The sequence below is a fragment of the Siphateles boraxobius genome, unplaced genomic scaffold (genome assembly GCF_051911475.1).
Source record: "Siphateles boraxobius isolate OS27281-9 unplaced genomic scaffold, OSU_SipBor_1 173, whole genome shotgun sequence".
NCBI lineage: Eukaryota > Metazoa > Chordata > Actinopteri > Cypriniformes > Leuciscidae > Siphateles > Siphateles boraxobius.
In genome coordinates this window covers 152,501-165,959 of record NW_027508781.1, presented here as the reverse complement: position 1 = coordinate 165,959, position 13,459 = coordinate 152,501, and the positions used below count along the sequence as shown (strand labels likewise).

Below are 13,459 nucleotides of genomic sequence, written 5' to 3'. Positions count from 1 at the left end.
GGAATGAACTTCATTGACAACTTCAATCTTTTCTGGACTCAGAGGCAACAGTTTCAACAGGATGACCACCACCCAAACAAACTTGGTTCAAGAGTGCTAAAGGACAATATCTACTTCTCCCTCCGTCATCCTTCTGCAGTGTGTGCCAATCCACTCAACCTGAATGGCACACACACACCTGGATACAGTATGAATGACCACAGGATTTCACTTCAGCACCTGAATGGACATGCGGTTGACACATCACACAAGGACAGTGATAACACCACTCAGCCACAACAACCTCTGCTCACGGACACAATCTCAGCTGAGCCCTGCCCACAGAGCTCACCACAGACAGACTGTGACATACCAGTACTGCTCCAATATACAGCACCCAAGGACGACTTTCTGGAAAACAGCCAGGGAAATCAGGACAGCATATTACAGCCTCCAATAACACCAGAGCAACAGCCCCTCTCAACAGACACGTTATCCCTCTCTCCAGCATCTCCACTTCTGTGCTTCTCAGAGAAAATGGAACAACTGGTGTATGCTGGAACTAGACTATCCCACTCTTTTGCTGCAAGCCCCCAGATACCAACCAAAAAACAGCAGGCTCCGCAACCACCAAAGCCTACGGGCCCAGCTCGCCCTCCCCCTCCCCCTGTGAGAGCTCTTCGGCCTCTGCCACAGCGCCAGGGCCCACACCCTCCTCCAGCTGCTCGAGGTGAACCAAAAACAACTGATACCAGCTCTCAGTGATATGTGTCGGGTCCCCGCTATGATAACAATAACTTTCTCAAATGTTTACAGAACAAGCGGGAACCCAGTGTGCCTGTATCTTTCTCTATTGCAGTTCGATTACATGATAGAAAGTCTAAGGCCTTCAAAAGCCGTACAGCAAACCCATCTAATCTGGTGCCTATTACACAACAAACTTAGATTGCTGTGGGGACAAAAAGTAAGACTGTTAAGTTAGCACTTTTAAACATCCGCTCACTTAAAAATAAATCACTTCTAGTCAACGACTTAATAACCACATACAACCTGGATTTTATGTTGCTAAATGAAACTTGGCTAGAAGAAAGCTGCAGTGCAACAGTCCTCAATGAAACATCCTCTCCTAACTTTACTTTTATGATTGTCTGCAGAGCTGTCAGAAGAGGTGGGGGTTTAGCTGCTCTTTATAAAGATGTCTATCAATGCAAGCAAATATCATTTGGGAATTACCCGTCTTTCGAATATCTGGGTATTGTGTTAAAAGGTGCTCCACGCATTTTACTTCATTGCTTACAGGCTTTCAAAATACTCTCCAGCCTTTGCTGATGACTTTACAGAATTGTTATTTTCATTGTTACATTTCATCGATTGTTATTAAGGATGTAGCACTGTCTGATCATTTTTTGTATTTTCTTTGATATATTGATCTCTCCTGCCATTGAAGCTAGATCTGTGTCTGTCAAGAAGAGATGCTTAAATGAGAACACTAGTGTACTATTTATGAAGGCTATATCTTTAACACCAAGCATATCTGCTGACTCTGTTGATTTTCTCCTTAAATCTTTTAACTCGAAAGTTAAGAGTGTAATTGATGATATTGCTCCTGTGAAAGTCAGGAAGAAGAATGGCAGGCAAACAGCACCTTGGAGAAACTCAACAGCAGTGCAAAATATGAAAAGACAATGCAGAAAAGCAGAGCGCATGTGGCGGAAGACAAAACTTGTAGTCCATTATAACACCTACAAAGACAGCATCCATGCTTTCAATAAGGAACTAGGCAAAGCTAGACAGACTTTCTTCTCAAATATTATAAACAGCAATATAAACAACACACGCACTCTTTTTGCTACTGTAGAGAGACTGACAAACCCCCCAAGCCAGATTCCCAGTGAAATGCTCTCAGAGAGCAAGTGCAGTGAGTTTGCTTCTTTCTTCTCTGAGAAAATCAATAATATCAGAAAGGTGATCAGCTCATCCTTGAGTTGCGCTGGGGTCAGACGGATCAGACAACAGCCTGAGAAAGTAGCCACTATGTCTGATTTCGAAGAAATTGATGGAAAAATTTTGGAAGAAACCGTACAGCACCTTAAAACATCAACCAGCGCCCTTGACGCACTTCCCACATCTTTTCTCAAAAATGTGTTACACCGCTTAGAAGTCTATCTCCTAGAAGTGGTAAATGCCTCACTTCTCTCTGGGAGTTTTCCGAACTCCCTGAAAACTGCTGTTGTCAAGCCCCTCCTGAAAAAGAGCAATCTGGATAAGACAATATTAAACAACTATAGACCGATCTCAAATCTTCCTTTCATAGGCAAGATCATTGAAAAAGTTGTCTTCAATCAGCTGAACAAATTCTTAAGCTCGAATGGATACTTTGACAATTTTCAATCTGGTTTCCAACTGCATCACAGCACAGAGACAGCACTCATAAAGATAATAAACGATATTCGCTTAAATACTGATACAAGCAAATTATCAGTGCTGGTACTACTCGACCTCAGTGCTGCATTTGACACTGTCGATCACAAAATACTTCTTGACAGGCTGGAAAACTGGGTCGGGCTTTCTGGGATAGTCCTAAAATGGTTCAGGTCATACTTAGTAGGGAGAGGTTATTATGTGAGTATTGGAGATCCTAAGTCTGAGTGGACATCCATGACATGCGGAGTCCCTCAAGGCTCAATTCTTGCGCCACTCCTATTCAACCTGTACATGCTCCCAATGAGCCAAATAATGAGAAATAACCAAATAATTTACCACAGCTTTGCAGACGACACACAACACTACTTACACACACACACACACACACACACACACACACACACACACACACACACACACACACACACACACACACACACACACACACACAGACACACACACAGTTCTACTTAGCCCTATCGCCCAACGATTACAGCCCCATTGACTCCCTTTGCCAATGCATTGATGAAATAAACAATTGGATGTGCCAAAACTTTCTTCAGTTAAACAAAGACAAAACTGAATTTATTGCGTTTGGAAACAAAGATGAAGTTCTCAAGGTGAACGCTTACCTTCAGTCTAGGGGTCAAACAACTAAAAATCAAGTCAGGAATCTGGGTGTGTCTCTAGAGTCAGACCTTAGTTTCAGTAGTCATGTCAAAGCAATAACTAAATCAGCATACTATCACCTGAAAAATATTGCAAGAATTAGATGCTTTGTTTCCAGTCAAGACTTAGAGAAACTTGTGCATGCTTTCATCACCAGCAGGGTGGATTATTGTAATGGACTTCTCACTGGCCTTCCCAAAAAGACCATAATACAGTTGCAGCTCATACAGAACGCTGAGCAGAACCAGAAAATATGAACACATCACACCAGTCCTCAGGTCTTTACACTGGCTGCCAGTTACATATAGAATTGATTTCAAAGTATTATTACTGGTATATAAATCACTCGATGGCCTAGGACCTCAATACATTGCGGATATGCTCACTGAATATAAACCCAACAGATCACTCAGATCATTAGGATCACATCAGCTAGAAATACCAAGGGTTCACTCTAAGCATGGCGAGTCCGCTTTTAGCTACTATGCCAGCCGCAGCTGAACCAGCTTTCAGAAAAGATCAGATGTGCTTCTACAGTAGTCACATTCAAATCCAGACTCAAAACACTTCTGTTTAGCTGTGCATTTACTGAATGAGCACTGTGTCACTGTTCGTCCGACTGTTTGTACTGTATTTTATTTTATGTTTTAATAAATCTGATTTAATTTGATTATTTCTGTATTTTATCTTTTATTCTAAACTGTTTTAATTAAACTGTTTTAATTTTTAAAATTTCTTTTGATTATTTTAATTTATTCTATGTAAAGCACTTTGAATTACCATTGTGTATGAAATGTGCTATATAAATAAACTTGCCTATAGGTTTATATATAACTTATACGGTATAGGTTTATATATAACTTATACGGTATAGGTTAATATATAACTTATACGGTAAAGGTTTATATATAACTTATACGGCGGTATAGGTTAATATATAACTTATACGGTATAGGTTTGTATATAACTTATACGGTATAGGTTTATATATAACTTATACGGTATAGGTTTATATATAACTTATACGGTATAGGTTTATATATAACTTATACGGTGTAGGTTTATATATAACTTATACGGTATAGGTTAACATATAGCTTTTATGGTATAGGTTTACATATAACTTATATGGTACAGGTTTAGATATAACTTATACGGTATAGGTTTATATATAACTTATACGGTATAGGTTTATATATAACTTATACGGTATAGGTTTATATATAACTTATACGCTATAGGTTTATATACAACTTATATGGTATAGCTTTATATATAACTTATATGGTATAGGTTTATATATAACTTATACGGTATAGGTTTATATATAACTTATACGGTATAGGTTTATATATAACTTATACGGTTATAGGTTGATGAGAAGACAGATGAGCCACTTAAAATGAAACCTACTTGATGAGCCACTGAAACTGTTCCGGATCGTCCGCACAGCCGTAGTCGGTAGTCCAAGCGTGACCGATGGTGAATTTGTGAAACTTGAGCATGTCCATGACCCCGACCTCAGCGACGGCACAACCGAAGAGATCGGGCCGCTGGTTCACACACGCGCCTGAAACACAAACACAGAGGAAAACAAGTCAAGTCACCTCCATTTATATAGCGCTCTTAACAATATAGATTGTTTCAAAACTACGGAGCCCGGGAAGTTTCCTGTGAGAAAAACAAACAAACAATCCGTGGCGACAGTTTTGCAGTCCATCCCCTCAGTTTATAAACTGTACTCACAAATTCTTAAACTGTTCCCTCGGTTTAACAAATCGTGCCCACAGAGTTCCTAATCCGCACTCTCAGATTTGTAAACATTTTGGCAATATGTACCCAAAAAATTCATAAACCATGGCAACGGTTTTGCAATCCGTTCCCTCTGTACTCACCGATTTACTACGCAGCTTTACAGTGATAATAGGAGATTACAGTAACAGAGATTGTTTAGGCTTTACAGCAGATCTAGAATAAAGTTATTGTCCACCTTTCAAGGGAACTCGAGCTGCGTTTGAGACGCGGTGGGAACGCTCTGCGTGATTACGTGATGAAGCACGTGTAAAATCAGTCCAATGGAAGCCCGGTACGACATAGGTTACGTCGTAGACCAGGAAACTATAAAGCAACCCGGAAATCAGACCGCGACAGCTTCTGTACCTTCAGCAAGCGCTCTCTGTATATCTGTCCTTGTCTATTTATTGTTGTCTGTCAAGCCCAATATATATACATATATCTATCACTATGGCGAGCAAGCAAGATTATAGACGGTGTGTTGTTATCTGCCCTTGTTATATTACGGGTGGGGACACGCATCAGCTCTGTATTGTTTGTTTGGGAGTGGAGCATGCCCAGTCAATCCTCGAGGGGGCTGATTGTGAGCATTGTATGAGTCTATCTATGAAGACGCTCCGCTCTCGCCGATCGTTCTTCGAGGAGGACGGTTCGGTTCGCGCTCCCCGGGGTGCGGGTCCCGCTGCTGCTGAGTTCTGGGGTTCTTGGGGTTCGCAGATGGATCTAGTAGCGGGGTTTGAGACGGGCCCTGCTCTTTCTCAGCCCTTACCTGCTGGATCCGGTGTCTCTGCCCGCTCTGCGGCTTCTCCTCCCCGGGCTGGGGCACCAATATTGCGGCTATCCAGTTCTGAGGATCTGGATGTCGCGGGTATGGGGGATTTTTAGTGTTCGCCAGCTCATACCCCTGCTGATGAGGAGCTTATGGAGGTTTTATCTCGTGCTGTAGCTAAATTAAATATTGAGTGGCCAGCCGATGATATTGATGTCGTATCTAGAAAAAGTCTGTTAGATGAACATTATCTACGATCTAGATCATGACCTCCTCGTCGGGAACTCCCGTTCTTTCCCGATCTCCACACTGAGGTGTCGAGATCATGGATTAAACCGGCATCTTCAGAGTACATAACCCTCAGACCAGTAATTATAGTAAAATTCAAGGTATTGAGCACTATGGTTATTTATCTATGCCTCGCGCGGAAGACACACTAGCGAGTTATCTTTCCCCTGAGTCATCTTCGCCTCTGAAAGCCCCGACGTTATCCACCAAACCTTTAAAAAATACATCTTTATTGGTGGGTAAAGCGTATTTGGCAGTAGGTCAGGCCGCGGCGTGCTTGCACACTATGTCATTTCTCCAAGCATACCAGGCTGACCGGCTGAGGGACATAGACGTTTGTGAGGAAGTTAGTGACGACGCAATTCGAGAATTGCGTCGTACGACAGATCTATCTCTCCGGGCCACCAAGGAGACGGCCAAGTCTGTGGGCCGCTCTATGCCAGCCTTGGTGGCCACGGAACGAAAGATAGATCTGTTCTTCTGGACGCACCGCTGTCACCTACAAGTCTGTTCGGCGACATTATAAATTGTGTCGTCGATAGGTTTCAAGAAAATAAGAAACAAGCGGCTGCGTTTCAGAGGTTTCTTCCTCGCCGGTCTAATGTCCCCGAAGCTGCTCGTAGTGTAAAGTCTGAGCAGCCTCGTCCGTCTACAAGCTCCGTTCACAGAGTCCAGCAAAAGCAGAGTGTCACCGCTCAGGCACCTCCTAAATCTGAGGTTCCTGAGTGGCGGTCGCAGCCCAGGCCTGTTAGAGATAGACAAGATCTGAGGGCTGTTATCTCTAAGAGAGCTTGGTCTAAGAAGAAGAAGTCCTGACGCCAAGGCTATCAGGCTTCTGAGGGTGGTCCCCTCCAGGGAGGAACGATTCCGAGGAACCGTCTCTCCTTGGTACCCTCCGGGGGCCGACTCTCCGAGGAGAACCGCAGCGTTGCCACTTCGGTTGTTCCCTGCCGGTTCGCCGCTTCAGGGCGCCGAGGTGTCAGCGTCCCCGTGCAATCCTTTGAGGAGGGTTGTAGAACGGTCAGTTCGGTTGTTCCCTGCCGGTTCGCCGCTTCAGGGCGCCGAAATGATTGTTCAATCAAATCCAGAGGCCAGTCTCGAGAGACTGGTTCCCTTATCGGAATTTCTGGCAGCGTGGAAACTTCTGCCAAATATTTCTCTATGGGTCCTGCACATAATAGAAAAGGGTTACAGAATTCAGTTCGGTTCTCGTCCGCCCAGATTTCAAGGAAATCTTGAAAGACTTCACCTATGGCTGTGCGGGCCCATTCTACTCGGAGTATGGCGGCCTCTATGGCCTTAATTTCGGGTGTTTCCCTTCTCAACGTTTGTATTGCGGCAGAATGGTCCTCTCCGCATACATTTGTCAGGTTTATGACCTTGACCTCTCCACTCCGGGGGCGAGGTTGCTTGCTTGCTTAGTGTGCGCAGGACTTGCATTTGTGGTGGGTATGGTGTTCCCACCGTGTCTCAAACGCAGCTCGAGTTCCCTTGAAAGGGAACGTCTCAGTTTACATATGTAACCCTGGTTCCCTGATAGGGAACGAGACGCTGCGTTTGCCTGCCATACTTCCTGCATGTCCTGATCGACTTGCTTCAGGTTTTTCAGAAGCTGTCGCGGTCTGATTTCTGGGTTGCTTTATAGTTTCCTGGTCCATGACGTCACCTATGTCATAGCGGGCTTCCATTGGACTGATTTTATACGTGCTTCACGACGTAATCACGCATAGCGTTCCCACCGCGTCTCAAATGCAGCGTCTCGTTCCCTATCAGGGAACCAGGGTTACATACGTAACCTGAAACGTTTTTATTGATTCACTTCCATTGTAAAGATAATTAGTTATTAACTTATGGGCTGCTAACACGACACCGTTCTAACAGAAAACCCTTAATGCGCTAATTTCCACGACAACAGTGTTTGGTGCTCGAGAACGCAAACTTTAAAGGTGCAAGCCTTGAAAAATTTTGAAAAAAGGTTATCTCTGTGCAAACATCAAAAACACGAATCTGTGAAAACGATGACGGTGTGCACATGCGTATTACATGTTTAGTCTATAGATATGCACGTTTGAATATATATATGTTCGCAGGCGTGTAGTCTTTCTTTACAAATTGACCTCAACAAAGTAAATAAACTACAGCTGGTCCAAAACGCAGCCGCTAGAGTTCTTACCAGAACCGGGAAGTATGACCATATTAGCCCGGTTCTGTCAACACTGCATTGGCTCCCTATTAAACATCATATACATTTTTAAATATTGCTGATAACTTACAAAGCACTAAATGGTTTAGCTCCCCAGTACTTGAGCGAGCTCTTAACGCATTATAGTCCTTCACGCTATTGCGATCTCAAAGTCCTGGCCAGTTGATAATACCTAGAATATCTAAATCGACTGCTGGCGGTAGATCCTTTTCCTATTTAACACCAAAACTTTGGAACAATCTTCCTAACATTGTCCGGGAAGCAGGCACAGTCTGTCTGTTCAAAGCTAGACTAAAAACACATCTCTTTGGCTTAGCATACACATAACACAGTATAGACTTCTATAATTCAATATCATCATCATATCAATATCATAGTTTAGATCCCGGAACCGGGAACACTTCCCTTAAATCCTGATGTACTCGTTACATCATAAGAAGAATGGCATCTACGCTAATATTAGTCTCTCTGTTTATCCCGAGGTTTACCACAGTCCGCCGGATCCAGGCCGAATCTGGATCTGATGAAGGACCTGCGCCTGAACACACTCTCTCTCACACAGACACACAGACACACAGACACAGACACACACACACACACACACACACACACACACAAACACACACACACACACTCCAGATCTGATGAAGGACCTGGGCCTGGACACAGTCTCTCTCTCTCACACACACACACACACACACACACTCCAGATCTGATGAAGGACCTGTGCCTGGACACACTCTCTCTCTCACACACACACACACACACACACACACACACGCACACTCCGGATCTGATGAAGGACCTGCGCCTGGACACACTCTCTCTCTCACACACACACACACACACACACACACACACACACACACACACACACACACACACACACACACACACACACACACACACACACACACACACACACTCCAGATATGATGAAGGACCTGGGCCTGGACACACACTCTCTCTCTCTCTCTCTCTCTCACACACACACACACACACACACACACACACACACACACACACACTCCAGATCTGATGAAGGACCTGCGCCTGGACACACACTCTCTCTCTCTCTCACACAATCACACACACACACACACTCCAGATCTGATGAAGTACCTGCGCCTGGACACACACTCTCTCTCTCTCTCTCTCACACACACACACACACACACACACACACACACACACACACTCCAGATCTGATGAAGGACCCGCACCTGGACACACACTCTCTCTCTCTCTCACACACACACACACACACACACACACTCCAGATCTGATGAAGGACCTGCGCCTGGACACGACGACAACGCAGTCCTGAAGTGTCACTAGTCTCTGTCCTGTGAAGGCCTCCTTCCCTTTACCTCTGTACAAATAAAAGTTGTCGGGATAATTCTGGTTGGCGTGGCTACACGGAAACGATAAAAAATTCTATATTATACATTTTTCAAGGCTTGTACCCTAGAACCTTCATTTCATGGTTTGCATTCTCAGGCACCAGCCACTGTTCTGTGCGAATGAGCGGCCGGATCGCATTAAGGGTTTTCTGTTAGAACGGTGTGTGTTAGCGGCCCATAAATTAATAACTAATGATCTTTACAATGGAAGTGAATCAATCAAAACTAACTTTATCTGGACAATAACTTTATTCTAGATCTGCTGTAAAAATTAAACAATCTCTGTTATTGTAATCTCCTATTATCACTGTAAAGCTGCTGTGAAACTCTATACTGTTAAAAGCGCTGTATAAATGAAGGTGACTTGACTCAAAGAATTACTTGTCTGGCCTTAAAAATTGGCCTTTCAAACTCAGATCACTCTTCTCCCACTGTATGAAATGGCCAAACACACTCCGAGTTTACCAGACACACTGACTCACACACCTGCGCTTAAATGAGTGGGCTTCACGTGTGTGGATTACTCAGATAGAACAGCCCGATTTGACACACCTCACATTTTTAAAGGCCACGTATCTACACTTTGACTAAACATGTGGATCGGCACACACACACTAACCTAGCTAACATATTCACAGTAAAGAGGATTTTTCAAATGCTTAGTAATTTATTCACTGCCACTGTTTTCAAACCGGTGCAACGCCTACACACACGCATCTTGTTCTGATTGTCTCTTCTCACACACACACTCACACCCCCTCTCTCTCTGCTGTGAATATGACAGAGATTGAAACAGTATTTGCTTTAACGATGGCGTCTCCTGCTAAATCTGCTGTTTAATGAGAGTGAAGAGCGAGCAGCTCTGAGTGTCAATGTCATGTTTACTCAACAGAAGAGTTCGCTGTGAGTAACAACACACACACAGACACACACACACACACACACACACACCATTAGATCCGGCCAGCTGCACGGCCATACATTTCCATTACAGACCGACTCTGATTTAACCATGTGTGAAGAAGCCGTGTGTGTGAGACTGTCGAGTCGGATCGGTTGTGTTCTTCATCAGTGGAGATGATTGTGTCCAGGTTTGAAATTAACTTTTTTACTCACCGGTCAATTTGGCTACTACATTTTTAGGTTACCAGCCATTCAGAACTTCTACTAGCCAAAAATAAGAAAGAAAAAAAGAGAAAAATAAATCAGATTAACTAGTCACAGCTTATATATATATATATAAAAGCTGTGATGTAGTTAATCTGGTTTATTTATCTTTATATATATATATATATATACATACATAATACAATTTGGGTTTCATACATGCATTACTTATTCAAACAAAGTCGTGTCATCCTGCATCTCCTCAACTCTTTCATCCTTTTCACCAAAAATGTGTTTTATGTGGACAGATCAATACAGTACAAAGAACATCAAAAAATGTAGGATGTTGGAAATTAAAAACGTCTTTTCTGTTAACCAAATTCTTTTTAATCTCTGCTATTGCTTCAATGCAAATGAACAAGCGCGCCATTATGTGTTGCGTAGTGACGTGTGTGTTCAAGTATTGATAGATGTGAAAGATATGAGCAGATTCTGTGCAATACGCTGTATTTAATATATCATGATGACTCACAAGTTTTTGCGCAAAATCTGCACAGATTTATCTCAGACTCAACTTCCCCAGCAAAGTGAGTACACATAATAAGTAACGCCACATTGGCTCGTGATTTGACAGTGTTTCCCGCCACAGCTGATTGTTACCCGCACTCGGCGAGTGTCATTTCTGACCCTGATTGTGTTTCCCCAGAGCTGTTCCAGACACTCACCCACGAGAAGGCCACCGTTCGAGGCTCCGTTGATGGCGATCCGCTCGGCTCTGGTGAATCCCTCTCGGATCAGGTACTCGGCCGCACACTGGAAGTCATCGAAACAGTTCTGCTTGTTCCCAAGAGTGCCAGCTGAAATCAAAAGCCTTTCTTTAAAGCCTTCTTTTTTTTCAACATTTTTTTATCGGTTTTTGTTTGAACATAAAGACAACAAAATAAACAAAATAATGAGTAAGAAACAAATAAACAATTAAGAATGAAGATAATAAGATACACATTACAGGACATCCAGAACAACACTAAACCATAAAATAATGTAAAATAAAATAAAATAAATAAAATATACATTTGGATATTACAGCCCACAGCCTGACATTTTGTAGTTTAATTCTACTATTTTACCAGAGCTATTATTTGTTTTGCTGGATTACAGGAACTGAGTTAGATATTGGACATGGCCACTACAGAAGAGTTAGGTAGTTCAATCATCCCATATTATCTGTTCAACTTGGTTACAGTAATGTAAGAAGTCTTTAAAGCCTTCTGAAGTTAAAAGCTGCACATGGGAGAGGGGAGTGGGGTAAACTGTGCCACTTCTACTGAAGTTGTCATGAGGTCATATTAGAAGTGTGTGTAAGATACAGGCTTATAATTTCTCAAAAAATGTAAGATGAGTTATTTGGAAATATGTGGACATAAATACATTTTTATTTAAAAAAAAATGTCATGTTTAAATATTAAATCAAAAATACACACTGCAAAAATTATGTTCTTCCTCAGTGTTTCTGTGTTGTTTTCCAGCAAAAATATCTAAACATTCTTAAATCAAGATACATTTACTGGAGAAGCAGAATAACTGAAGATATTAAGTCTTGTTTACTAAAAAAAAATCATGAAAATGACAAGAACAAATATCTGTCAGTGGAGTCAGAAAAGGAGAAAAACAGATGATTTTTCTGATGATATTTGTTCTTGTTTAAACCACAAACTCACTTCATTTTTTTTTCTTCAGAAAACAATTAATATCTTCAATCATTTTGCTTCACCAGTAATATAGTTTATACTTAGAATATATCTTGATAACAAGACAAATATACAGAGGAAGGGACTTTCTCAAAAATGTAACCAGAAAAGGTTAATGGTATTTGATTGTAGTGATTTTTTTTCTTTCTTTTTTTTAAATATAAAAACAAGGAACTAGTTTTTATATTTAAGGAACTGCAAGGAAAAAGTTTGTAATAAGTCTTTAATATTACCACATTTAAATTTCTTGATTAAAAGATGAATATGATGGGTTTTTTCTAAATATATGGTCATATTAAAACAATTAAATGTGTTTAAACTTTTAAGATGTTATAATTATTGTATTTTTAGATGAGCACTGCAGGACACAGTTCACTACTTCTATTCTTTTTTTTTATTATATGTAATTGTTATTGTAATGTTAAAAACATAGACTTTGTTTTTCTCACATTTTGGTTTCAAACAGTCATTTTGTATTTCAGTCCTGTAGAGGAACAGATTGTCAGATAAGTGACTCAGACTCTTCACAAACTTTCTAAGCTGGTATTAAGATTCACTTTCATGAGTCGTCAGAAACCTTCCGAGAGTTTCACATCATGAGCCAACTCAACATCGACTAGTGTTGAGAAACTAATTAGAGATGTAATTAAACTTTATTGTTTGCTTGTTTGTTAGTTTATTAATTACATATTTATGTATTATTTGTTCATATTTATTATAATTTTATTTATTAAATATATTATGTACATGGGCGGCGCTAGGGAGGGGCTAGCAGGTGCTTCAGCACCCCAAGAAAGACCAAAGCACCCCGATAGCACCCCTAAACATAATATCTGGAATCAATGGTATTCTATGCAAGCCGCATGGTGAAGAAAAAAGAAAACTTATCTTGTTATTTCGGGATATTTAGTCGTTATTTCAATATAATATCTCCTTATTTCGACATAATAACAGGGATTTTCCTGCATTGTATTTTTTTGGCGGTTGCCAAAGCAAATTTTTTGTCCCGCAAAGCCTTTTTTGATCGGTGAGTGATGTAGAATAGAATGACTGCTGCTCTTGACAGGGCGCAAAC

General features: G+C 41.5%; 1 protein-coding gene across 3 annotated transcripts in view; it reads right to left on the bottom strand.

Annotated features, from left to right (window-relative positions):
* The window catches only part of LOC143740575 (prolyl endopeptidase), a 44,947-nt gene that overhangs the window by 4,466 nt on the left and 27,022 nt on the right, over positions 1-13,459 (bottom strand). For all 3 annotated transcript variants that reach the window (XR_013204841.1, XM_077232538.1, XM_077232539.1), the window contains exons 13-14: positions 11,362-11,493; positions 4,486-4,642 (exon numbers count right to left, since the gene is read on the bottom strand). Coding sequence is in view for 2 of the 3 variants with exons in the window: in XM_077232538.1 (XP_077088653.1) it covers positions 4,486-4,642; positions 11,362-11,493 (289 nt within the window). In the remaining variant the exon portion in view is untranslated. The remainder of the gene's footprint in view (positions 1-4,485; positions 4,643-11,361; positions 11,494-13,459) is intronic.